We start from the raw sequence: 26,189 nt of genomic DNA, 5'->3' as shown, positions 1-26,189 counted from the left end.
CACACTTTAAAATTCTAATTTGTTAGAAAGGAAGTAGGTAATGTTGAATGGTTAAAGTCATGAAATGCTCAGAGTTGTGTTACGGGGGCATGCTTGAATAGCGTCCGCTCTAGTAGTGTAGACAAATTTGAACTTCAGTCTGAAGTCCTACAGATGGCAGTCTTTGAACCTGGTTTAAGTTTTCTTTTCACCTCTGACTTCTGGTGTTGGGGACATTCCACTCCCCAAATCGTTTGCTATAAACATGGCGAACTGACAGTGAACTCAGCTCAAAGCTATAAAGTCAAAGAAATGTGTCTTCATACTCTCATGAGGTGGGCCATTATTGATTTTTTTACTTTATTTAATGAAAAAAGTGCATGTAGATTATTTCAGTTATCAGAGTTATGTGGAAATAAATTAAAAAGGGATTTTCAAATCATAGACACTGCAGTATTTGTAAAACGTTCTAGCAGCACAAATATATTACACCATTATTTCATAACACTGTTATCATTTATGCTAGGTTATTCCCTGCTTTTGATGACAATCCCCATGAGAGCTAGAGTCTGACCGTGGTCTTGAGTAGTTAAATAAATATATACACAGTTCTAAAAAAAATAAATAAAATACTCTCTTTGAGTTTTTTTCGGTACGGTTTTAATAGTTTTATATGTCAAAATAAGATAAGTGAAATAAACTAAATAATCTTCTATGTATATAAAACCTTTTCAAATGAACTTTAAATAATTTATCCATTAAAGCATGATTTGTAATTAAAACTAATCATAAATAGTTGGAAAATAACAATTCTACTGCCTGCAGGGCAACCCGTGAAGCAATGACTTACAAACTCTAATACATTTTATGATGTTTGAAGGCAAATCATTTCAGTCCGTTTGACTGAAAGGACTACAACATTGTTTTTTATATTTCTATTCTGTTTTAATAATTATTCTTAATTTTAATCTTATGGTTATTTATTAAACAGAGTAGTTAGCTAACTCTGTGCCTGCAAGAGCACTTTTTATTATTAAAAACAAAAGTCAATCATTTGAATTTTTCTCTTACGCAACCCACTTCCTCCATTATTATTATTATTAGGCCCGAGCAGCAAAGCGCTGCGAAGGCCTATTGTTTTTGTACTGTTTATTATTCTTTATTATTCTTCCACCCAAATGAATTGCCTTTTTGGAGGCTTTATCATATTCAAAAACTCACCAAATTTGGCTGACGCATAGAGACTGTTTAAAATTTACGTATTTTAAGGTCGTTGCAAAAATCACAACAAAAATGGCTCAACAGCGCCACCTAGAAATTTTCAAAAGACCCTTTTCTATTCACTTACTTTGTCGTAGAGACTTGAAATTTGGTACAGTTGTAGAGCTCCCCAAGACGCTCAGAATTTACAATTATTGTCATAGTGCAAGTATCACAGGAAGTCGGCCATTTTGGATCGAAGGTCACATTTTGACCCGATTTTTGCCGTTTACACCCTTCGTATTTGATCGAACTCCTCCTAGGGATTTCGATTGATCGGCTTCAAACTCGGTCAGTCTGATCATAAGGCATGGCCGATTAAAAGTTATCAAAACGGTGAGTTTTTGAGTATGTTGAAGGGGGGTTAGCAGGGGTCAAAGTTCACCTACTTGCCATGAAATTCAAAACAGTTATAACTCCTACACTAAAACTCTCAGAGGAACCAAACTTTCAGTGATTGAGCATCATGGGTTGACCTAAAATACCCTGTGGTCAAATGATGACATCACTAAGGCCACGCCCCCTGAGAACAGGAAGTGTCATATTTTACTGGGAACGGTCCCTATATTACACCTTTGACCTAATCAACATGAAACTGTGTTAACAGACAGGAAACATGTTGCTGTATTGAAGATTCCAGCCCCGACCGGCTTTGATGGAGCAGGTGGGCGTGGCGGCGTGGCGAAGTGACCTCTAACGCCGCTGTCATACGTTTGGCTCTGAATTCCACAGTTTTGGGCCAAACTTCTCCAAACTCACTAGGATGGATCTTTATCCACCCCAAGACAGGAATCCATAATTAAATTTGGTGGGCGTGGCCTAATTTCTCTATAGCGCCCCCTAGAAAATTTTAAATGATCAGCCCCAAGCTATGGTTTAACCTAGAATTATGAAACTTGGCACACATTTGTATCTTGTCAGGACGTACAAAAAAGTCTCTTGGAGACATGGTCTCAACCCAACAGGAAGTCGGCCATTTTGGAATAAAGTTCCAAAATTGACCCCATTTTTGATGTTTACAGCCTTCGTATTTGATCGAACTCCTCCTACAGTTTTTCAGATACAGACTTCAAAATCGCTCAGCACACACTTGAGGCATCAAAGGTGAAAAGTTATCAAAGGAATTTTCGTACTTCAAAGTATGTGGGCGTGGCTATGTGTCAAACTTTGACTATTCGCCATGAAACATAAAACTCTTATAACTCCTACACTAAAACTCTCAGAGGAACCAAACTTTCAGTGATTGATCATCATAGTTTGACATAAAAGACCCTGTGGTCAAATGATGACATCACTCAGGCCACGCCCCCTGAGAACAGGAAGTGTCATGTTTTACTGGGAACGGTCGCTATCTTACACCTTTGACCTAATCAACTTGAAAGTTTTTCCAGAAACAGAAGACATGCTGGTGTATTTTGGATTCCAGCCCCGACCGGCTTTGATGGAGCAGGTGGGCGTGGCGGCGTGGCGAAGTGACCTCTAACGCCGCTGTCATTCGTTTGGCTCTGAATTCCACAGTTTTGGGCAAAGCTGTTCCAAACTCACTAGGATGGATCCTTATCCACTCCCCGAAAGAAATCCATAATAAAATTTGGTGGGCGTGGCCTAATGTATTTATGGCGCTAGAAAATTTTAAATGATCAACCAAGACATGCTTTAACCTAGAATTACCAAACTTGGTACATATGTGTATCATTTCAGGACGAACAAACAAGTCTCTTGGAGCCATATTCTAAATTCAACGGATTTTCTGTAATTTTAGATTTTTTAGAAAAAAAAATATGTTATTCCCATTAAGTCCTCTTGGTGTCACTGTTACTCCACACATGAATAAGGCGAGAATTACACAGTATGAGAGAGGTGCTGTAATGGCGATATTAACCACTTGGTGTCACTATCACGCCATACATGACTATGTGTACATTTTTACCACTGCAATTCCCAAAGATGCATCTGTGTATTTTGTAGTTCCACAGTTACGTTGTTTTCGATACTTCTGCTGGCTCGTTGGGATAAAAATAGCCTCCACGGATAACATTAACGATCAAGCCTTCCTTAATCCCGTCTGCATGTGCGTTTTTATTATGTAAGTATACATTTCCATCTCCTATATTTGCGTTTATATCACTTATTAGCACTAGAGAACTGAATATGACGGTTGACAGTCAAGCTAACGCAGCTAAGCTATCGAAGTGCACCGAAGCATGCATGATTTAACGGAGAGAGCAGCGCCTGCAGCTGTACGGCTGCTCATTAATTTTCCCTGAAGTAAGAAAAGAAGAATTTCTGATATTTTTATTATTGAATCATCTTTATAATTAAGAAAATTGTGGAAACATTGTTTCAAAACATCTTGTACGTAGCGCATGCCAAAGCTTAAATCTTATTTCTCAGTTCGGTTTTCGCACGCCCCCACCCCTCCTCCCCCTCCGCCGCCCACATATACGTAGCAATGGCTGGCTCGTTGGGATAAAAATAGCCTCCACGGATAACATTCACGATCAATCAAGCCGTCATGATATGTGTGCAGTTCGATCTTTATAACGCACGCACGCACGCACGCAATCCCCCCCCCCGTTCCCCCGAAGAATGAATATGACGGTTGACAGTCAAGCTAACGTAGCTAAGCTGTCGGACCTAACGAATAGGAGACAGATGTCATGGGTATTAGCGGTGAGATGTCCTGTTGTTGCATTCCAACTTATCAACGTGTTTGCTGCAGAGATGTGGATTCTGGTGAGTCTGATATGCTAAACAATTTCTTGCTCATTTAATGGAAGCCACATTATTTTGTTTGAACCGTACATGGGCTGCACACTCAAAGCTGTGGAGTTTAGTACTTTCAAAATATCCTTACAGTTAAAAGTTTGCCTGGCAAACCTATTAATCGATATTACCTCAAAGGTGTTGACAGGAAGTGAATTTTATTTATTAGACAATAAAATAAACTGGTCCAAAAAGGTGAAAACAGCCACGAATGACGTGTCCGTAGTTGCTAAGAATTATAATGGAAACTTAACGGCACTATAATTATTAATATTGAGATAAGTGTCACAAATATGAGCAGGAGGAGCGCTGAGCTATGATATTAAACGCAGGGGCCGTAGAACGCAGAACCTGGAGGCGGGGGTGGGGTGTGGGGCTTTAAAGTAATTCTTAGAGTTTTCCACACAGCAGTGGACCACATAAATTACTCACGTTTTTATTTTTGGACAATCTCCTCTTCAGTTCAACCTTATCAGTGGATACACATTGTTGATGTTACCATTATAAAATAGCTTACAATTAAGAATTGGCAAAGCTCAATGTGATTTTCACAGTAGACGGAGCTCAGAGGAACCAAACTTTCAGTGATTAATCGTCATGTGGTCAAATGATGACATCACTAAGGTTAAACTGTCACACTTAAAGTAAATATTTGTTGTATTTAACATATTTCAGGTAAGAAGTGAACATGTAATGAAATTGATCCTGTCCTCCAATTTTATGTAATTGAACATTACAGCTAACAAATGTGATGATAATGTGAGGTAATACATTTTATGAATTTTTTTATATAGAGTATATTTTTAAATACAAAATTACTTAAATAAAAAAGGGGTCAAATGTAATAAAGATGAATGTGCTTCATCTATACTCTCTAGTAGAACAATTTCACCTTGATTTTGAGTTAATGGGCCACACGATTTGGAAGCTATTGTAGAAATCATATTATTTAATATTAAAATTATTTATCCAACCATCTTCTTACAGCAGGGGTGTCAAACTCCAGTCCTCAAGGGCCGCTGTCCTGCAACTTTTAGATGACATCTGTCAATGCTGGCTGAACAGTGTGGGCGTGGCCAAATTGCAAATGTCAGACCCTCGCCATATTCATACGATTGTCTTTAAATCACACATGGATGATCCGATTGGCACCAAACTTGAAATGTAAGACCTGTGGTAACCTTTAAAGAGCTCAAATGTTTTGAAATGTAATTTGACTCCACTGCGCCCCCTAGGTTAATCCATCAGCTATATCTCCGCCGTAAATGGACCGATCTGCGCCAGATTTTTTGTGAGTCGTCGGGGAGCGCTGCCGAACGCATTCACGTGTGTCGTCTGGCGGGCGATTGGGCGGGGAAGGTTCGCGACGGCTCCCGCTATGCGTGCAGCGGCGCCGGCTCTGGAAACGGCGAGAGCTTCATGGCGGTTGAACTCAAGCGGTGGCCGGTGAGCCGGAGCAGCGCTTGCTGCGAGGGCCGCACGAGGCTGCTTGCAGCTTTAATTATTATTATTATTATTATTATTATTATTATTATTATTATTATTATTATTATTATTATTATTATTATTATTATAGTCACAGTTCTGATTATCATAATCCTGATACTTGAAAATAAACCCAAATTATTAAACTCCATTACAGTGCCTGACATATACTAGTAGGTATTTTCAGACAGTTCTGGGTTTTCTCAGAATATGATGCTGTGTGTTGTGGAAGCAAATCTCCAATTTGGCATCAGTCCAAATAACTCTACTAATATTGCAAGCTTGAGCTGTGCTTGTACAAAGAAGAGACATCAGAGTTTGGAAACCTTTTAATATAATCACATGTTTAATGTAGTATTTTCTTTTTAACTACATAGTTTACAAAGCTTCTTTGGCTTTTATTCCATTTATTGATAGACATTATTTGCTAGGTAAAGTTCAATGCTGTTTTCTTTCCTCTTTAACATAATATAAAAAAATCTGACCAGGAAACTATTGCTGCTAAGACCGTAATGTTCTCACCCCAATGATTAAACACATCTTTAAACTCCTACTTACCCTCTTATTTCTTATGAGTGGATGTTCTCAGTTACTACTGCTGTGCTGTGCGTCACGGTGTGCAAAGGCATTTGTCAATGGATTTAAAGAAAGTGAAACAAATTGCACATTTTCAACAGATGTTTTATTGTGCATCAGTTTATTTATTGTGTTATGATATAAAACGAGTTGAATTCAGGAAATGCAGTGACACAGTCAGGTAGCCATAGAACCTATAAGAAAACTTAAACAGGTCATGATGTGTTTTCTTGGTATCTGTTTGAGGATGTGTGCAGGCTGCCCAGAGGTGACCTCGGCTGAAATCTATCCATGACAGTGATAGGCTCAATCCTGCTGCAGGAGCAAGGACACCAAGGAGCAGAAGTTCCTGTCACTCAAAAGATACACGGAGTAAATATTTAGCAATGTGCTGATCCTTTCAGCCTGAGTCAGCGAACGAAAAAGTTATCTGTTGTTGTGTTGCAGGATCAGGCAAGATGGAAAGGGTTACACTTCCTGAAGCAGAAACATAACTCTGGGAGCGCTTACATTTGCAACTAATTGCCAGCTTCATCTTAACATGCAGCATTGACCAGGACTGGTTGAAGTTTTATAGTAAGACATTTATTTGCCTTTTGTTTTAGCAACTCAAGCTTTTAATGACAATTTTGCCTGTACAATGAAATGATCACAAGTGCATTCAAGTATAAAAAGAAACTTTACAAGTTACTAAAAACGTACATGAGACTATCATATACAGCTGAAATATAATTCATTCTTCCGATCTCGCTCGCACCACAACTCAGTTTCAAACATGCTTCTGTCCTTTTCACCATAGATTTTAATCATATTTCTCCTTCTCCACTTGTCTGACATACATTTTTGCCTCCAAACCTTCTTCAAACAGACTCAAATATTTTAATCTGTTCCACATCAAAGATCCTACTAATATGGACTAAAGAACGATAAGTATTGGTGATAGCAAAGGAAACATGAAGAAAATATACTGAGAAAGTTTTTAAAGCATTTCACCATACTCAATTAGACTTTACTTCCGCGTCTTTTCTTTTCAATACACTCCACTTTTCTGGACTTCCTTCTATGAAGCATACATTCACTTATTTCAGTATTTAATAGAACTTATGTACATGTCAGCTGGTTATCGCACTGTATAAATTGTCCATTGGATTTTATGTAAAGTTAGAATGTAGTTTAGTCAATTAACCAACCATGGACATCATGAAATAAAGTTTTAGAAACTTAAAGTAACTTGTTAAACAAGTCATTGGCCTTCATAGACCTCACCCTTTGTCACACTACAACCACAAACATTAATGTGTAAAGAAAATTAAATTGTTATGCCTTCATGGAAGGGCTTATGTGTTCCAGAAGATTAATCCTGCACATTAACCTATGCAAATACACCCCATGGTGAAACATAGTGCTGGCAGCATTATCCTGTGGGGGGGATTTTCCTAAGCAGAAATGGAATCTTGTCTGAGTTCCTACGAAGATGCATAAAGCTAAATATGGCCCATACGAGAAGAAGACCATTTAAAGGCTACAAAATACTTCAGAATAGGGAAAATCACCTGCCAGCAGGACATCAATAAACACAACCAGACCTATAATAGAATGGTTTCAATCTAAAGATGTTCATGATAATAAAGGCTCAGTCAAAGTCCCGATCCAAAGCCAACTGAGAAAATGTGACTGAAAATTTGCTGCCCACAGAAGCTCTAAATCCAGCTTGAATCTTTTTGCAAATAAGAAGCAACATTTATTGGCTCCAGACAGAAACACTCTCCAAAAGTCACGCAAATATAGTTGCAGTAAAATGTCATTCTAGAAAGTCACATAGACTCCTAAATATAAATGCATGGTTTTTTTGTTTGTTTGTTTTTGTTTCAATTTGGAAACCACCATGAATCATTAAAGTCCTAAAATTGTACTAAAACACATGCGGGTTTGTGATTGAAACATGGTAAAAAATTGAAAATGATGAAGGGACCTGAAGATAACATCCAGTACAGAAGAAATCAAATGCAACTATAAAATGTGATCATTGCATGCAATGTACTATTACAAAACGTCAATAATGCTTTAACTAAAGCAGCGAAATGCCCGTTAAGCTAAATGTTTTTACTAATTTGATGTGCCTGTTTTATACCTGAAGTCTCTTGTTATGACTTTTATCAGACCAGTCAGTATAATTAATTTTGTAATGACTGTGAAGGTGTGTTTGTTTTAAAAGTATAGTAGAGGCTATTTAAAACCTTTGATTATTTTTGAGCACTTTTTGGTATGTCAGAAGCGTACAAGCCACAGCAACTGTGTTTCATAAAAAACTTGTTCTTGTCAGTGCATACAAGGAATGTGAGCCCTGTGGAAACCTAAAACTATTTTAATATAACATTTACTATGATTTAGGTCCAACAATTAGCGTCGCTGAAATTTAAACAACTCAGTCCTAAACTCAAATTATCTTCCAAGGTCAAACAAAGGTCTATGAATGCTGAAATTTTGTTTTAATTGAACATCCAGTAGTTTAACAATCTCACAGGTCTGTGGAGACAGTACTTCTTTTGACCCGCAGGCTGCCGCCCCAGCCACGGGGGCAGGTGTTGTAGGAGTGTAGGCCAGGCGACCTGAGGCCCGAGTCCTCGGACTCAACGGAGGCATCTGAGTCGGTCAGAGAACGGGTGTTGTAGAGCCTTACAGGTGAGCAGATTCTCTGAGTTGGGGTGACAGGAGGGCTGGTGAAGGTGGGAGACTGTGCACCCAAGGACCTCTGCTGGAAGGGGCTAATTGGTGGTTTTTGCCAGTCGTTTTGAGAGTTTCCCACAGGTGAAATGGGGAGGCCGTGACTGCTCAGTGCTCCAGGGGAGGGGCTGTTTTTACGTTTGGCTGCATTTATAATATTCTTTGCAAGGAGACGGTGATTTGCTTTTGAGTCTAGGTTGTTAACAATCTGGGACGTGCAGCGATTGTCTTTTTGTTGTCGTGGAGGGGAGGCAGTGGCTGATGTGTGCAGAGGATTAGTGGATTGAAAGGATGAGCTGCTTTGAAAAAGTGCAGGTGATTGGGAGCGGGGGCTCCATGGAGGGCAGACAGGAGATGTGGCTGCAAATATTTGCAGAGGTCTGGATGGGGAAACAGAGACAGCCAAGGATTGATTATTCTGGCTTACAGAAGGTGACTGGCATCTTGATCCCCAAGGAGGAGTTTGAGAAGGTCTGCATGTAGCTCCAGGGGAAAAGGTGGAAGATTGGGTATTCTGACTCACTGCTGGGGATTGGCACCTTGATCCCCAGGGAGGTGAGATTGTAGATGTGGCGAGAGATGTGATGGAGGGTCTGGACACGGAGAAAACCGAAGCAGAGGAGGTCTTGTTATTATTGCTCACAGATGGGGACTGGCATCTTGAACCCCAAGGAGGAGAAATAGGATAATGGGTTTTAGAGTTTTCAGAGGGTTTGGAAAAAGGAATGGAGGCAGTAGTGGAGGACTGGCTGACAGCTGGGGACTGACATCTGGAACCCCAAGGTGGAGAGCATGGAGAAGTGACTGCAGCTGCTTGGGAGGGCCTGGATGCAGAATTGGAATTAACAGAGGAAAATTGGCTATTCTGACTCGACATAAAAGATTGGGATCTTGCATTACTGGACAAATTGACAGGAGATGTGAAAGAACGGATAGATCCACCGGGGGTGGTTGGTGACTGGCTTGTTTGAGAGCTGGAGATCCATGTTCTAGTTGCTTGGTTTGCTGGGCTGCAGAAACGTCTGGTTAGGCTAGGTGTACTGGTTGCCATGGATGTTTCACCAGTAATTTCAACAGGGGATGACTCCTCTGATTCCTGTTGGAACATAGCATATGGTTCTGCTTTAGTACATGTAAAAGACAAAAACATCCATAAGGCAAAATCTTTCAGATTGCAAATTTAAGATTAGCAAATTCTCTTTTATGGGAATTGCAATGTTTTTGTGTCAGATCTGATCATTATAGCATGTTCTTTAACTGACCATGGTGACGCAACACAAAGGTTAAATAATGAGGAAAAGTACAAATGTTTTTAATACGTTTAAATTTATGTTTTCATTTGGAGCTTCAGTTGCACATACACCACCTTTTAATATTCCCTCCCTGTACAAGTGTTTCTTCAGTAAGCCTAGCCATTAGCAGAAGTAGGTCTAGTGTTTAGTGTCTCTCTCAGATTACTGTCATTTGGTCCTCTTGAGGTAGTTACCCTTTGCAGGGATATGAAGTTACTCAACTGAAGCAAAGGTTGCAGTTCATCATATGCCCTGCCAATTAAGAACTAGTAATCTATATTCAGGATGATAATATGCCAGAAGGGTGTCATGTTGTAATTCAAAGTGCAAGTATCTTTATCCTAAAAGTTATCTTCATGTAATGTCATGGTTATACTCCAAATGTTTGGAGCTTTGCGGTAAGACATAAATTTAAGATGTTTGAGATGTTTATGTTTTAATTCTTTAAGAGTTTAAAAACTGTTCAAATCAAACATTAATGAAATTGAGCACAGATCTTTCTCTGTTAACTCATCCCTGTATTTGATAGGGACAAAAAAGTTTTCTGGTAGCTTAGATGTTCCCAGCTATGGCAAAAAATGAAAGAGCAGAGACATTAACCAGCAGTTAAGAGATGCTGGTGGAATCAGGAAATGAGAGGAAGAAAAAAACAGAAGGAAGTCATTATAAAGTGTTAGCATGAAGATTTAATCAGAAAAGAAACATCTCACTTTTGCACAGAACACAATCAGTTATAAGAGACAGTGAGCAGAAACAGCAGGAAAAAACAGTAAATCAACGTGTTTGCAAAGAAGTAGACAGAAACACAGCAGAATGAAGACAGAATAACTGCTTAGATACGGAAATTGATGCAGATATAAAGTAGCACAGAGTCCAAATGTAACGTGTTTAGGTAAATGAAGCCAGAAAGCTGGGTAAATTGCTTGAGGACATAAACGCATTGAAAGATTTCTCTTGCTACAACTTTCATGGCTCTGAAAAGCGTTGAGTCACAAATCATAGATCACAAACCAGATGCTAGGCCATCTGTTAGATGCCTTTGTAAGGCAGAATCCTTATGGTACCCAGTGGAGAGCATGAGATTGTTTTCATGTTTCAAAATGTTCTTTAAATTGACATTTAGAAAGCTTAAGTGCAGAGCTGCTTTCAGAATATAAACTTTCATTGATTACAAAACAGCACAGTTTAAATTTTCTGAACTTAATCACTCCTGAATGGATTTTGTTTCTCAGAAAAAATGCAATTATACTCTGTCTTCACAGATGAGTTAGGATGCATTGACTTAGATAATTGTATCATTTGCAGGCCATTTCATCCCCAACTTAAATTTGCGGTGCTCTGGTATTGTTTCACAGTAAATTTAAATATCACAATAATTCTTTCATGCAGCTACAAAAGCTGGTATTATGAAAAGGCACACAAACAGTCAGGGGTTTAAACAAAGTGCAGTTAATTTTAGCTTCACTTAAATTATCTTCCATATTGCAGCCATGTCATCCTTATCTATGAAATATTCAGTCTTATCTAAAAATGATACATGGTCGGTCTCCACACCTGTGGTGTAATTCCTGCCTTTTTGGCAGAAAATGTTGGCTTTGGTGCCTGAACTCCAGATCGAGGGGAGGAAACTCGTTCTGGAGAAAAAGGAGACATAGAAGAAGTGATCCTCGCATGTGGGGAAGCCGGATTTGCTGGGTATTCCGATCCTCTTGGGGAGGTGAGAGGCAATTGAGGTGACATACTACCATAATAAGATGGTGAAGTGTTAGGTAGAGCAGTCTGTCTAGAAAAACTTTGGCTGCTGAGTAGGTTCTTGGCTTGTGGTGCTCCTCTGGGTAATGTGCTTATTGGGTCCTTGGCTGGATTGAAGACAAAGAGGGAAGAGTTGAGCTGATAGGGACGGTGTCTTGCAAGGTCCATCTCTATCTTGGAGCAACCATTTTCTAAAGTAGTTGGTGGCTCTGGAACTGGCTCTGGTACTGCAACTTTTGGTTTTGGCTTTTGCTTGACGGCTTGCTGGGCCTTTAGATTTTGCGAAATCTGTGCGCTCACTTCGGAGTTCTTGGCAATGGCTTTGACCCTTCCTGGCATGTTCGATGGGTAAACCCAGGATGGTGGTAACGACATTGTGGGGGAGGGAGACCTAATTTGTCCTGGATTCTGATTCTCAACAACATATTTCTCCATCCTTGATTGACGCTTGGCAAATAATTCAGCCCCCTTGCCTGACACATTTGTGAGGCTCTGCTCTGGACGGTGGTCTAGCCTTGGTCTGGTCTTTGAGCTTTTGAGACAGGATGCCCACTCTGGGGCTCTTGCTCCGTCTGTCTTTTCCTCTGCTTTCGCAAGGAAGTTGGAAGCTTCTGCTCCCAAAGCCAGTAACTCCTCTTCAGGTGCTGGTTCAGGGACAGATCTGTGTCCATGTTTCTTTCTTTCATCCGCTCCTTGCACCAGAGAGAGCAACTCAGGGTTTGGAGCAACCACTGGCTTCTCTTTAAATGTAAACATTGACTTCTTGTTTGCCCTTCTGGCTGCACTTTCCTCTAGTATTCCTGTTTTGATTGGTGTTATCAGCTTCCTTTCTCCAATGGACTGTGGAACAAAGGTGGAAGGCTTTGGAGATGTCAGAGGGCCACAGTGGGGTGCAGGTGGGTGCTGGGAAACAGGAAGGTTGGTTGGCGAAGGGCATGGAGGGGACATGGGAGGAGACATTGGAAGTGGACTAGAGTAGAACGTCTGTGGAGGTCGGTTTGTGAAGGCCGGCAGAGGAGGTGTTGGATATGATGGTGGTGGAGGTGGAGGAGAGAATGTGACAGGTTGAGTGGAAGAAGGGAGAGGAGGAGTAGCATAAGATGGGGGAGGTGGGATGTCTATAGCAGGATTGACTGAATCTGGAGAGAGGACAGTTGGTGGTGAGAAGAAAGGTCGAGCCGTTCTGTTGAGGAAGGCTGGCGTCTGCTTGGAGGGTGAGACTAAGGAAATCCTCTCTGAACCAGAGGTGCTGTGACAGCCATTAAGAAGCTTTTCAGAGGGAACAACCTCCGGGTGGCCCTCAGTTGTTTCTGTCTTCCTTTCAACATGTGCCATCACAGCTGGATGAGAGTCATTACTTCCCAGATGAGTTTGGTGTCTAGCATCGTCCTCTAGAACTTCACGAATTTTATCCTTTATGTCGTCCTCTTCTTCTGGCTCTTCTTTGACAGGGAGGAAATGTCTTTCCTGGATATCATAGTTCCCCGTGTCTTCATCTTTGATAAAATTCTTATTTTCTTCATCCATTATGCCACCAGTTGAAGGGCTGCTTGCAGCTGGCAAAAAGTGTGACTTATTATTATTTAAGATCAGGTCTGTGTCCTTGTCCTCACAACTCCTCTCTGCCCAGGTTTGCTTGTTGGACAAGGAATCACTTTTCACATTCTCAGTTTTGTCCACCTCTGACCCTTGTCCGCAGCTTTCGAGCGTGAAGGCGTTCACTCTCTGCTTGCGCCGATTAAAAAGCTGCACACCCCTGGAGCTGGAGCCAGAGTTGGAGGGGATGGTGAGCTGAGCAGCAATGATGTGACTCTTCAGCCGTGCCTCCTTCAGCTCTTTTTCCGATAAACTGGCACTCCTGCTCAGATCTAATGAGACACAAAAAACAGAAAAAATGACATAGGCGTTTAGCCCCCATTCATTATAAAACGCCACTAAACTTAGCTGAATTTGGCAAATGAAAAGACTCAAAACTAGTGCATGTTGTGTGTTCTTTAAATACAAGATAAACACATAATTAGTTCTGATTAAATTTTTTTGTTTACATTTCCTTGTGGATCCATTATTATGTTTTAATCTTAAGAGGTTTGGCATTACAATGCTATATTAGTACGTCATGGTTCTCAAACAATGCGACTGGTGCCATTACTCATATATGGGTATGTCTTTTAGGCTTACTCTAAAGAAATCATAACAAACAATGCAAGCTATTTTTTCTTCTCAATAGAAAAATGCAGTGAAGACTTTTTTGAGAGCTTCCCATATCAACTTTAGTGGGCGGCAGCAAACCAGGAACAAGTGCTGGTGGTAAATTTATGTTGAATTCAACATAACAAATTACAACTTGGATCTTGGGATCCCATTAAGCCCAACTTAACTGTGTTCCATTCACTGCATCCAAAACAAGCAAGATTTTCTTATGGACCTTCTTTGTGACCAGCCTAACTATGTTTAGCAATACAAGCTAATAACACTAGCATTTTATGCTTTCAAATATTGTACATGCATATTTATTGCAGACGTTTAATTGTGTGTGTGAACATTTAAAAATATACTAACGATCCGGTGTGCAGTTAATTCTTTAGTTTTAGATTTTTTTGTTTTAACAGAGACATATTGGATTTTATGTATATCCAGGGTATATGTAGTTTCCAATTGAAAATTCGTATATAACAGGATCTTTCTGTTAGATCTTTAAGTTGAAACTTCCAAATTTCTGAGGAAAGATGTTATTGCAAGCTGAAACTGCCTTCATTAACTTGCTCCTATATTTGGGATCACCAATCAACAAGTATATGATCCCAAGATATTTTTTATTGACAGGCTAACTAATAACAAAAGCAAAGCGTATTTATGACGTAAGTGCTAGGAAATGTTCAAATGCACAATTTAGAGGAAGTCAGTATGGATGTACATATAAACTTTTACAAAAAAGGTTGAGACCCGCTGCTATACAGAGATACCTCCCCAAGGATAACAACACAAATGTTAGAAAGGTTTTTATTTTCAAACAAAAAAGGGCAGCATGTGTAATGTTTTTTTATGAATCTAGGTTTTAATTTTCTCTTTAAAACCCACAATTCTTTTAACGTCACATGGTTTAGATTGTTGTTTGCTTTGCTTTTGATTCTAACTGATGGGGTGAGAAAAATAGGGCTTTGTGGACATTTGACTCAGCAGTCTGCTGCTCTAGACAGTGAGCTAATAGACAAAGGCTGAGACACATATGAAACAAAAATGTTAATGAAGAGGCAAAACTTGTTGTGTAATAAAGTTCTGAAAAAAAAAACCCATGTAGGGCAGCATTTTGCTGCTGCAGCAAAAGTAGAGTCTGACAACCTTTTTCCCTGTAAGTTCAGCAGCTTTGATCCTAATTGTCTTTGTTGTAAAATAAACTGTGTTGTTTGAGCTTAAAAGCTTTATTTTCTAGGCAGTGGAACCATTTCCTCTGCCATTTGCAGTCGTCCCTCCCTGAGCATTCCTCCACGGCTGAGAAAACTCCCCGCCTGCGCTTCCAGCATGCCTTTGGTTTCTCTCTGTAGCTAATTTGTGCAATCCTGGAGCTCAAACCCTTAATAGACCACTTTTACAATCTACAGCTACCAAAAATGATTTTCTGAGACTGCTGTCTATAAACATGCTATACAATCAAGAGTTCCTATTTTAAACATGGTAACTACATCAAAGAAGTAATAAAAACTTGATCCAGGCTCTTTTTTTTGCCTTTTATATAACAAATTGCACTCCAGGAAAAAGAAACTCTTTAGTGAACACAGTAATGAATGGGTTGTCATGGAGATACATCTGGTGCATCATTCAACTATGTCATAATAATCTGAGTGGTGGAGAATATTTAAAGTAGTTTTCAGGACTTTTCTCAGAAAAAAGTCTCATGGATTCTGACAACTACAATATTTGACATAATCTAGCGCCAGCCACAATAATTGGGTGTAAATCAATCCCTTGTAAATGTGCTATGATGATTAGATTCTACATGTGGCTTTTTCTGGCATATACAATAGCACCTTATCACATTGTGTCCACAAAAAAACAAATATCATGAGATACACTTTCTTTCTTTCTTCTTTTTCTTTCTTTCTTTCTTTCTTTCTTTCTTTTTTTCTTTCTTTCTTTCTTTCTTTTCGTCTGCTCTTACTGGTGGGTTTAACTCTCCCAGTTTGCTTTTATAAAGGTTTTTTTTAAAAATGCACCATGAATTGAAGCTACATATTTCTGGACAGAGATCTAAAACAATTATTCAGATTAAAATTATTGTCATAGGCTTACTAAAACATACACATGGACACACACACACCTATATATATATATATATATATATATATATATATATAGGATTGGTTATCAAGCAATGTGCAGGTGCCAAGCCCATTTGGACCAAATTGATGCAACTGAATCCTACAGGTTTTTCTTATAGTTAAATTCCTCTTTTCTACGTGTCTATGAACAAACATTAACTAAGAGGAAATACAAAGGTAAGTTTAAGCAGTATAGGTCACACAATTACCCAAATGTGCAAGAAACCCTGCAGAATTCAGTCAATTACATGAAAAACATTCTGTAAAGTTTGCAGACAGAGTAGCACATTCAACACATAGCCAGACAAGTTACCTTTCCTCACAAATCCGTCACAACTGCTCCTCTGTTAGGATTCAAACCACGGCACATCCTCACAAGTTCCCTGAGAGTTTCCCGTTCTGTTCTACATCTGATCCACATCAGCGCCTAACCCCTCTTACCTTTTTCATGTCAAATCTCAGACCTCCGCTGTCATGTAGTACTTCCACCAGAGTTTACAATTATAACTGCGTCTGATGGCTTGACACCCTCACCCCCACCTCACTTTTCTTTTCTTTTTTTTTTTTCTGGAGCAAGACACAAGATCGGATTTCTTTTTCTCTGCAGTCCAGCAGGACACAGACAGGCAGGGAGGCAGAGGGAAAGAGGGCAGGGAAGGGAAGAGAAGGAGGGAGGGCTTGTAGCTGGAGGCTACTCTGTCTCTCACTCTACCTCCACTTTGGTTTAATTTTTTCCCAAATGTGTAGCACTTATTCACGTATGCTTTTCACTAAATAATAAAACAGAGACACCTGTGAGAGTGAAGTCCATCGCTTCTGTTGGGAGAGTGTTTACATTTCAGCAGCCGCTTTTTGCAGAGAGATTCATCTTTGTTGTGACAGCTTTGGAGAAGTGTCTTGTCAATGGTAAGTATTGAGCAGCTTATCCCTGAAATGTCCTGTGATGGCTAGGGAGCCTCTGAACCTTTGTTGCAATCTTTGAAGTGCAACCCAGAGATACCTCAGCTTATGTTTACATGGATTAGACCAGTGAGCCTCCACAGCTACAGCACCTGACCCCTGCTGCCCTCCACATCAGTCGGGATATGCCATGTGTGTTCACTGAGCATTCCCTCAGACCAAATGTCTGCCCTCTTTGAACTGCAGCAGCCCTGAGCTCCAACCTGCAAAAGCAGGACTGGAATTTCCTGTCTTGATATAAGGAGCCCTGCATCATATTGCCCTCCCCTCATGTCTCCATCACCTCCACCCCTAAACATTTTCTATCTCTTCTCCATTTCCCCCTGCCCCTGCGAGGGGTGGAGCACACAAGAAGACTTCCCCTTACAGCAGCAGAATTTGAATCGAGGGGGCCAACCCCACATTTGTGTATCAAAGGTCAGATTACCCTGTCGGATGTTATCTTTCTTATGGTTGATGGCTGGGAGGAGAATGGGATGACAGCCCAGGAGCCCGTGGGTGATATGTGAAATGGTATGGAAAGACAGGGGATTAACAGAGGGGCCATGTATCCCACCAGACTGACCGAGACCTAAACTCTCAGTGGTTTTTATACGGAGCCATGCAAAAGCATTTGTACCCTTTTAAATGTTTCAAATTTCTTTGAATACAAACTGCATTTCACTGGGGTTTTGTCCAATAGACCAATAAATGTAAAGTGGAAAGAAAATGTTACATGTTTCTGAGACATTTTGAAACAGAACTCAATTGTTCTTTTTGTTTTCTGCTCTGACCACATGTGGCCAACTTTTTGTGTATGTTTCTATCGTCTTTTCACATCTTAGAATCAACGGTGTTTGTTCATTCCACCTTTCAAAGTAGCAATATCTGGGATGATTTGTTTTCAAGTAGATTTTTACTTTGACTGATCTAGTTAAATATTTGATCTAAACTATTCATTGTAGCTATTGTTGCATTTTTAGTCATTTTCCTGGAAGAAGTTGAGTTTATTGCTTCAAACAGGTTCTCCTGTATTTGAGGAGAACCTCAAATACAGGAGAACCTCAAATTTTGTCACCCATAGTGGTGACAAAATAATGCTGACACCACTATGCGTCACTACTTTGTTCAAAGTGATGCATAGTGTTAGTTTTTTTTCCACATATAGCATTTTACCCTTTTGGGCTCACAGTTGAAGGTATTTTAGGTATTTTTTCTGACCAGAGTTCCTCCTTGGACATATTTGCTGTGTTCCCTACATGTCTGGCGTCAAATTTTAAACAGTTCACCTTAAGTTTTTCTTTCAACAAAGACCTCTTGTTCTGTGCAGAGTATGATTAGTAGTTATTAGTCTCCTATCTGAGCTGAAAATCAGATCCTAAAAATCACATATGTGTTAAAATTATAAAACTATATCTTTATGAGGGCCATAAATCATAGTTACTTGACATGTTAATCAATGCTGGACCACCACTACTTGACATACGTCTTTCTATTAAAACCATTGAGGGCCATAGCTCAGTCAATAGACTGGGTTACTAAACTCAGAACATAACTAAGGCAAAATACTACAAAATATCTTATTTCCAAGTTAAAATTACACATGGAAGATTTTTCCTGACATGCATAGTGTTTGGCCAAAACGTTCAATTTTGGTTTCAAAGTGGTACTTATTTCCATGTGTTTGTTGTGTCCATGACTTTTGGCATCTAGGATTTTCTTCAAACAGTAGCTTTCTTTTTGTCATTCTTGCCAGATTTGTGGCATCCATGGCTATTAAACAATTCCTAGTCTTCTTTACAGCTCATTCGCAGGTATCAAGAATCTCTAGACAACTTCTCTGGGCATTTTTTGTCCAGTTTATCAGTTTAGGTGGATTGCTAGGGAATGTTTTACCTTCCTTTTTGGTTTTCAGATGACTGATATGAATAGTGCTTCCTGTGAAGTCCAATAAAAAGAATATGTTTTCTATCATGACCCACCACCGTTTTAAACTTTTCCGTAACGACCTGTTCACTGTGATCCTTGGTCTTCATGATGTTTGGTCACAAAACTTCACAGAAAGCTGATTTATAGTGTGAGTCAATCAGACAGATGTTTACTCTATTTAATAAGTGGGCAACCACCTATATTTTATCTAAGGGTATCAGAGTAATGGGGAGGATACAGTTACATGTCACCCATATCTTAATTGCAAAAGTTTTTGGAAGAACTTGTATTGTTTTCCTTCCACTTCACAGTCATGCACGACATTATGTTGGTCTGAAATCCCAATTAAAATTGATTGTAGTTTGTGACATGACACAGTGGGTCTGTCATGAGTTCTTCTGGAAGCGTTTGTTAGACAAATCAAATACTAACATCAGGGGACAAATTCTGTTTCCCTTTTCTTTATTTTTACCTTTAACTTCATGCATTCACTCTTTAAAAACAGACAAGTAGTGAGTTTTTATCAGCTTCTTTGTGTTGCCCTCAGTGACCTGTGAAAACTAATTGCTAGGTAATGAGTGATTGGAAGGGTGTTGGTGGCACAGAGCTTTTACATCTAGATAAGACAGCTTTTGACTGTGACATTTTCATTATAATACACAATGACCAATTACTCAGCCTGAATAGTATGTCTGAAAGCATTGCCACTGCCCACAGGAAGTTATTTTTATTGATATGATGCTGTGTTTTCCACAGACTGATTGTGATGTCAGTGAGGCAACTTTTGATATTGTTTTGTTGTTTGTTGGAAGAGATAGAAGGAGACAAATGTAAAGGTCCAAGTGACTTTTCCCACAATGTTTATCCCACGATTGCCAGCTTCTGAGATGAATATTAAGACATGTTGTCTATGATTGTCTTTCCAATTTTGCTTTCCCAGGAGCAGATGTTTCACACAGCTTTTTTGTGTGTGTGTCAGGTTGCATTGACAAGCCTGGACTTTTTTTTTGCTCCACAAGTTGGCAGTCCCTGTCTTTTTAAGCAAGATTTATTCTCAAGTCAGTCCACACACCCTAGCACATTAAAGTATCAGACAAATCTTTGGGAACACTACAGCCATCTGTATTTTTGCGCTGAAAGCTTTTGCTTTTGCTTTTACTTTTTCTTTCACATCCAAATAAATCCACAAAATGCCAAATAAAACAAACTCTTACTTGTTTTGCGGCTGATATGCTGTTTGCTAAATCCCGTCTTCTCCCAGGATGTGTTGTATTCGGTCTCAGTGGGCTGAATTTCTTGCTTTGACTCGACAGGTTTTCTCAGTCCTCCTGGACTCCAGCTCACCCCTCTCCTGATAGATGTATGGCCTTTCTCCATCTTTATCCAGAATCAGATCCCTACGCCTGTATCCTTTCTTCAAAAGCAGTGTTTAATCACCTAAAAACTGAAAATGTAAAGCGGCACTTCAGCACTCCAGGTTTCTTCTTCCAGGCATGACTCCTACAGCAGCCGTGTTCCTTCCCCAAGCAGTCAGTTGAAATTTGCCGTAAAGAGTTTACTCTTACTTTGTTCCTTCATGAAGTGTTTATCTCAGTCTAATTGGACCTCCCAGAGGGTCAGCTCCAACGTCCTTTGGAAGAATTCCCGTTGGAAAAACAGCAACAAAAAATCTGGAGCAGAGGGCAATGAAACTCCCCAGTTTTTCCCCCTTCCCAGATTTTTCTCTTTCCTTTCCTCCTCTATTTTGGTCGGCAGAACATGCTTTTTTTGTTTGCGTCTCAGTCTGCAACCCACAGATTACTTTGCCTTCCAAGAAAGGGATCTGCTCTTTATCTTGAAGATCATAAGTCTACGGTGACGTGAGGGGAAACTATGTATATGGAACTTCCTCCTGTTTAAGGTGCATGCGAGAAAAAAAACATTTCACTTTGGAAAGGTCATTCCAGAGGCTGTTTTGCTTTTCGTCTCCCAAAGTATTTAGCAGGAGCTGCTTTGCGTTTGTTTCTCATCCTTTAAAGGCAGACACAGTTTATGGGGCAGGAAAGTTTATTTCTGTTTTTCTTGTTTTGGTAAATACCAAACTGGATCAGCAATGTCCTCTTTGGTTAAAGGCTTTGGTTTTGACTCGTACAGAAAATAAATCCAAACTGCTTTAGGCTTATTGAAACTAGCATTCCTAGTTGATCTCTGTGCTTAATTTAGGCAACATCCAGGTTCAATTACTGCCCTGCAAAGAAGAAAAACAGGCTTATTAAAGACAGGTGTAAAATGCAAAAGAAATAAAAAAAAAGTGTTGCAAATGTGGTCACATCCCTATAACTTTTTAACATTGCAACCTTAAATTTTGCAATGTTATATGGATTTTACATAATAGATCACTAATGCAGTGGAATGTGTGTAACAATGTGAGGTTTACGATTGCTTATAAATGAAAGTATGAAAAATAACTGCACTTCACCCTGAAAGCATTATCACTGCTGTAAAATATGGAGATGATGCTGTGAAAATGATTTCTTTTAAGCAGGGAGAAGAAAACTGATTAGATTTGATAGGAAATGAACAAAGCTATTTACAGTGGTGGATTTTATTAAAAGTGTATACTATGCTTCCTTAAACAAATAAGAATAGGTCTTTGAGCTCTACAAACATGTTCATCATTTGCTGAAAATCATTTTTTGATTATAATATTTTAGTCTCAGTTTTAGTTCCTTTCAGGATTAGCTGTAGTTTAGTGCCTCTTGTCTCTTTAAGTCCAAATAAGCTGCTGCTGGCCACGCCACACAAATCAACGATTACACTCGTACTTGAACATGGCTGCAAACAGATGCGGAATTATTAAACCATACATCTTTGAAAACCAGTAATGGAGCCTCCTGCACAACAAACAAGAATGCAGTAAGTGTTTTCTGAATGGCAAGTCAACAACCAAACTGTTTTCCAGCAGCTTTTGTACTGTACGGACAACGCCAAACCAGCTGATCAAATGTGCTGGTGCGCCGATTGAACTGGGGCTGGGGTTGCTATGTAACAGCGCAGTGACCCAACAAATTTAACAATAACCTCTTGTCATAAAACGAGGGGTGTCTCTTTAAGCACATGGATGTTTTTAGAAGCAGCTGAGGCCTGAAATGGATGTGAATTTTGCATACTATGGTTCTGCTAAAGTTTTCTTGGTTCATGTTAACTTTAATTCTGCTCTGGTGGCTGAAGAAAAGTATTATGTTTTGTCCTTAAGGTTGAATTGTTTTTTTTTAAATCCATCTATTTTCTGCAGGGTAAAGGTTAAAAGAGAAAGTACTGCATTTTTAAAATGTGATCAGCTCTTTAATATCTCCAAAGATGGAAAGCGACAATTCATTCGGGCCTGCTATGAATCTGTTAAAGTATCATCACTTCTGCCTCAGGGTATGTGATGTGATATGTGCCAGTTTTTAAAACTTCTAACCAGGATAAAATGACTACACAGAGATGATTCTATAAAGCATTTTATTAAGTCAGCAGCATTATGTTCCTCCCCTAAAGTTAATAAAAGCCGCCGGCAGTGATTGTAATGATAAACCGGAGTTTACACTTCCAATTCCTTGATCTGACTTGCCTCTCCTTGGAGCTGATCGGGGCTCCATTTGTTTTTGATAGTGACTCCCTTCTATGTCACAGAGGAGTCGGAGGCCGGTGCAAACAGCAGCGCACATAGTTATGAATTTCCTCGCAGACACAGCAACCATCCTGCCTTTCATCTTTTTCAAAGGTGTATGAGCACCCTAGCTTCGTTTCATCCTTAATGTTTTGACACCCAATGAAACTACAGCTGAGTCAAAGCCTGCTCACAGTCATCCCAAACACAACATATCCCCACCTCCCTGCTGCAAGGAAGCTGAAATCCTCCACACTGCTTCTAACTGGCGTGATCCTGACAAGTGAGCCGAGATGAAGGCTGGCATTGTTTAGACGCTCTGACAATAGCTCTTTGAATCTCCCAGATGTGCGAACCACATTTGGCTCACTCTGCATCTCATTTGTTGCCTTTTCACATGATTCTTCAGCGACAAGCTTATGACGCTTTTCCTCAGTAAAAGTCGTCTTTTGTCGAGCCAGAATTTATGTTTACTGTAATCACAGGGAAGAGAGGCGAGCACATGTTGAGGTCTTGTCCGCTCACCGCATCACCAGAATGACTAGAATATGTACAGATTGCCATCTTTGATACGGGATGAAAATGTTTTTTTTACTGTCAGACAGAATGCAGATGTAGGACGCTCCAAAATGACAGCAGCAGAGATGCACACTTGACTCCATTTAAGGAAACAAAGCACTGACATATGGACCACTGAAACCTACATCTGCTGCAAGGCTTTTAATAGTCTCTGCTTATTTCTCTGCAGCTTTGGGGACTAAATTTACTCCAGACTATCTGTTGACATCTAACTCTTTAGCTTTCATCTTGACTTTCATGCCCGATCTGCAGAAGTTGAAACTTACCCATTAGTGCTCTGCTTCCAATTACAGGTACCTTGAAGTTTAAAAAAACACAGTGGCTTTCAAATTTTCGAGTCTTGGCACACATTCTCTATTGTTGCTATATCTGGCCTTTGACAAGACCATTGTAAAAATGACTTTGCCATCTGTGTCCACTGGCCTTTGAGATGCTGTTTGTTCCCTGATGTTTTCTACAAAACCTCTTATGTTTTCACAGAACACTGTGTCTTTTCTAAATATGGGATTGGAATTTATTTAGGAGCATCAGAATGATAGGGGTGTGGCTACAAATGCACACCACATTTTTCAGAATTTTACTTGTAAACAAAGCTGAAAATGTTTTCTCTTCCGTCCACTTAAAAATAATGAACTATTCATGCTTATAAATCCCAACAAAATGTATTGAAGTTTGTACTTGTAACTTGAAGGTTTTGAAAAATATTTGCCAGCCACTGTATGTTTTTCAATACCCTGCTGGCTTACTTTTGCCAGCGGTAGGTACACAGTGTCACTGGAAAGTCATTTTTCAGCTCTGCTCTGCTACCTACCATACTACTCTCATAATCACAATGTAGTTAACAGTTTAGTATGCGGGCCACTCCAGCTGTGATCTCAGAGCTCCTATTTGTCATCAAAACATGATGGGTTATTTGATGACACCAAAGCCACAGCTCTCTGCAGCATGTGAGGACACAAAGGAAACTGTCCTGGCAGCTGCAGAAACTGTAATCACTTATCCCCTACTTTCCTCATATTGTACATTTATTACAGATTCCCATCAGTAGACAACTTGCAGTTAGCCACCTCATAACTCAACCCCTGCATGTTCCCCCCCCCCCCCCCCCTCAGGTATGGCATCTGTACATCATCAAAGACTGTGGTTGCACATGTGTTAAGGTATGTGAAATGTCTGGATGTCAGGTGAGCTTTCATTCCCAGCCAACTGTAAGACCCTAAAAGTGTAACAGTATAAATTACAGGGGTTACATTGAGGCAGCTCATCACAGCTCTGGCTTTATGTCTTTATGATCGGACTCCTTGGGGGCACAACTCCTGTGTGTCTGTTATTTCTTGCCCTTTGCTTGGATCTTTTACACTTTGGCATGCACAAATCACTCAGCTGTAAATGCTAAAGGGTTTTAGCAGGGCCCTTTGCTCCTTCTCTCTCTTCATGAGACAAAAGAGCCATTCAAGAGCCCTGGAAGCACTGTGAAATGATTTTGGGCAGTGCTCTGAAATGGGCATTCCTGGCTCATAATTCCACAGTTTCAGGAGGCTGTGATGGCAAACGGGCCCCAGCTTGTGCAGCTTGCTGAGTGACACAGGTAAAACATTGCAAAGCAATGTCTCTGATGAATTTCTGAAGTGGCTCTTTGTATTTGTCTCCTCTGTTCTTGGTATTACTGAGAGTGTCGTGATAAATTACGCCTTGAAAGAGCTTGTAGAGCCGTCTCAACTTTGTGAGCCAGGTCAACCTGCTCCCATAATCACAGATGGAGAAGTTCAAAGGACAAAAGATAAGTGCTTAAAGGAGGTGTGCATAAATCTGTGCCAGGAAGGAGGAGCTTTCTAAAACAATTTGAGTCAACTTCTGAAACCTGTAAGTCGTTACGGCGGTCAAACATTTCCACATTTTAAATAAACCTACTGCGTATGTTACCAGTGCTACAGGAACCTATTGCAGTGATTTTTCCATTACAATGTTTGTCAAAGCAGATTTCTATTATTTGAAAGTGACATAAAGCAATATGTACAAAAGAAGTTTTATAGGTTCATAGATATGTACTGCATATAGCAGAACTAGACTCCTGTTGCTCCCCTGTAAAGCATCTAATAACCCTCACCTGCGGCGTTAACAGGAAACAATTACAGATATGAACAAGTAAATGCAGTCTCCAGCCAGGTCTTTAATTGGATACACCCACTAAAGTTACACACTTCAGCTCCAGTCTATAACTTAGCTGCACAGCAGGGTCTACACAGTCAGGACAATAGCTTTGAATATTAGTGCTAATGTAGCCATTCAACCCCCCCTTCAAGCCTGCAGCCTGCACACGGTGCAAAGCAGCAACCACAGATGTTTGTCATCTACTCAGACAAAGACTTTCAAAGTTTCCCTCCTCTTCCTCCCTGTTCATTGCATTCCCCTTAATCACACCCTCCCCTCCCCTTGCTTCTCCGAGCAAAGATCGCATCTTACCCCGTTCAGATAAATAAGCTAGGCAGCAGGTGACTTTAGTCTGTAGCAGTCACGGTTTCGCAGCGACAAATAAAATCCCTGGATTCAGAGCTCTCTGGTCATGCTGCTCACCTGTACTCCGGTGGGTCTGGCAGTGTGAGGCAGCGAGGGGTGTGTGCTTCTCTTTTCAGCTCCTATGACTGCACACACCTCCCCCTTTTACCTCTCTGCTCTCTCTCACTCTGTGTATGTTGCGCTCTCTCTCCCTCACTTGAAGCAGACGAAAGATAGGGGTGGAGGGGGTCAGCTGGAACACAGAAGACTCTTTGTCTGGAACTTATTCATATGGTTTCCTTCAAGCCTGCATACTGAACACATTATGGTATAATATATTTTCATATTCAGCAGACGGATGGTGAGGGGCCAGTGGGGCCCACTCTGTTCTACCCAGTTCTTTTCCTTTCTTGACCATATTCCTGCCATTTACATTGGGCAGAGACGTCTTTAAAGTTAAAG

At 40.1% G+C, this 26,189-nt stretch overlaps 1 protein-coding gene across 4 annotated transcripts; it reads right to left on the bottom strand.

Moving 5' to 3' along the window:
* Nucleotides 1-6,155: 6,155 nt before the first annotated feature.
* On the bottom strand, nt 6,156-25,880 carry LOC122836552 (synaptopodin). Of its 4 annotated transcripts, XM_044126153.1 has the most exons (5): nt 25,695-25,797; nt 20,233-21,245; nt 11,828-13,702; nt 11,637-11,716; nt 6,156-9,886 (listed from the first exon to the last, which is right to left on the bottom strand). In XM_044126153.1, exons 2-5 carry the CDS (start codon nt 20,393-20,395, stop codon nt 8,585-8,587), a joined length of 3,420 nt encoding a protein of 1,139 aa, XP_043982088.1. In that variant the 5' UTR covers nt 20,396-21,245; nt 25,695-25,797; the 3' UTR covers nt 6,156-8,584. The 4 variants fall into 4 exon arrangements, with proteins under 4 accessions (XP_043982088.1, XP_043982086.1, XP_043982087.1 ...); XM_044126151.1 differs by lacking the exon at nt 25,695-25,797 and adding an exon at nt 25,806-25,880 and having other exon boundaries at nt 11,637-13,702; XM_044126152.1 differs by having other exon boundaries at nt 11,637-13,702; nt 25,695-25,796.
* Nucleotides 25,881-26,189: the final 309 nt, after the last annotated feature.

The sequence above is a fragment of the Gambusia affinis genome, linkage group LG09, assembly GCF_019740435.1.
Source record: "Gambusia affinis linkage group LG09, SWU_Gaff_1.0, whole genome shotgun sequence".
In the NCBI taxonomy this organism is placed as follows: Eukaryota; Metazoa; Chordata; class Actinopteri; order Cyprinodontiformes; family Poeciliidae; genus Gambusia; species Gambusia affinis.
The sequence above is the reverse complement of the archived record's forward strand: the minus strand, read 5'-3'. Positions and strand labels throughout refer to the sequence as shown.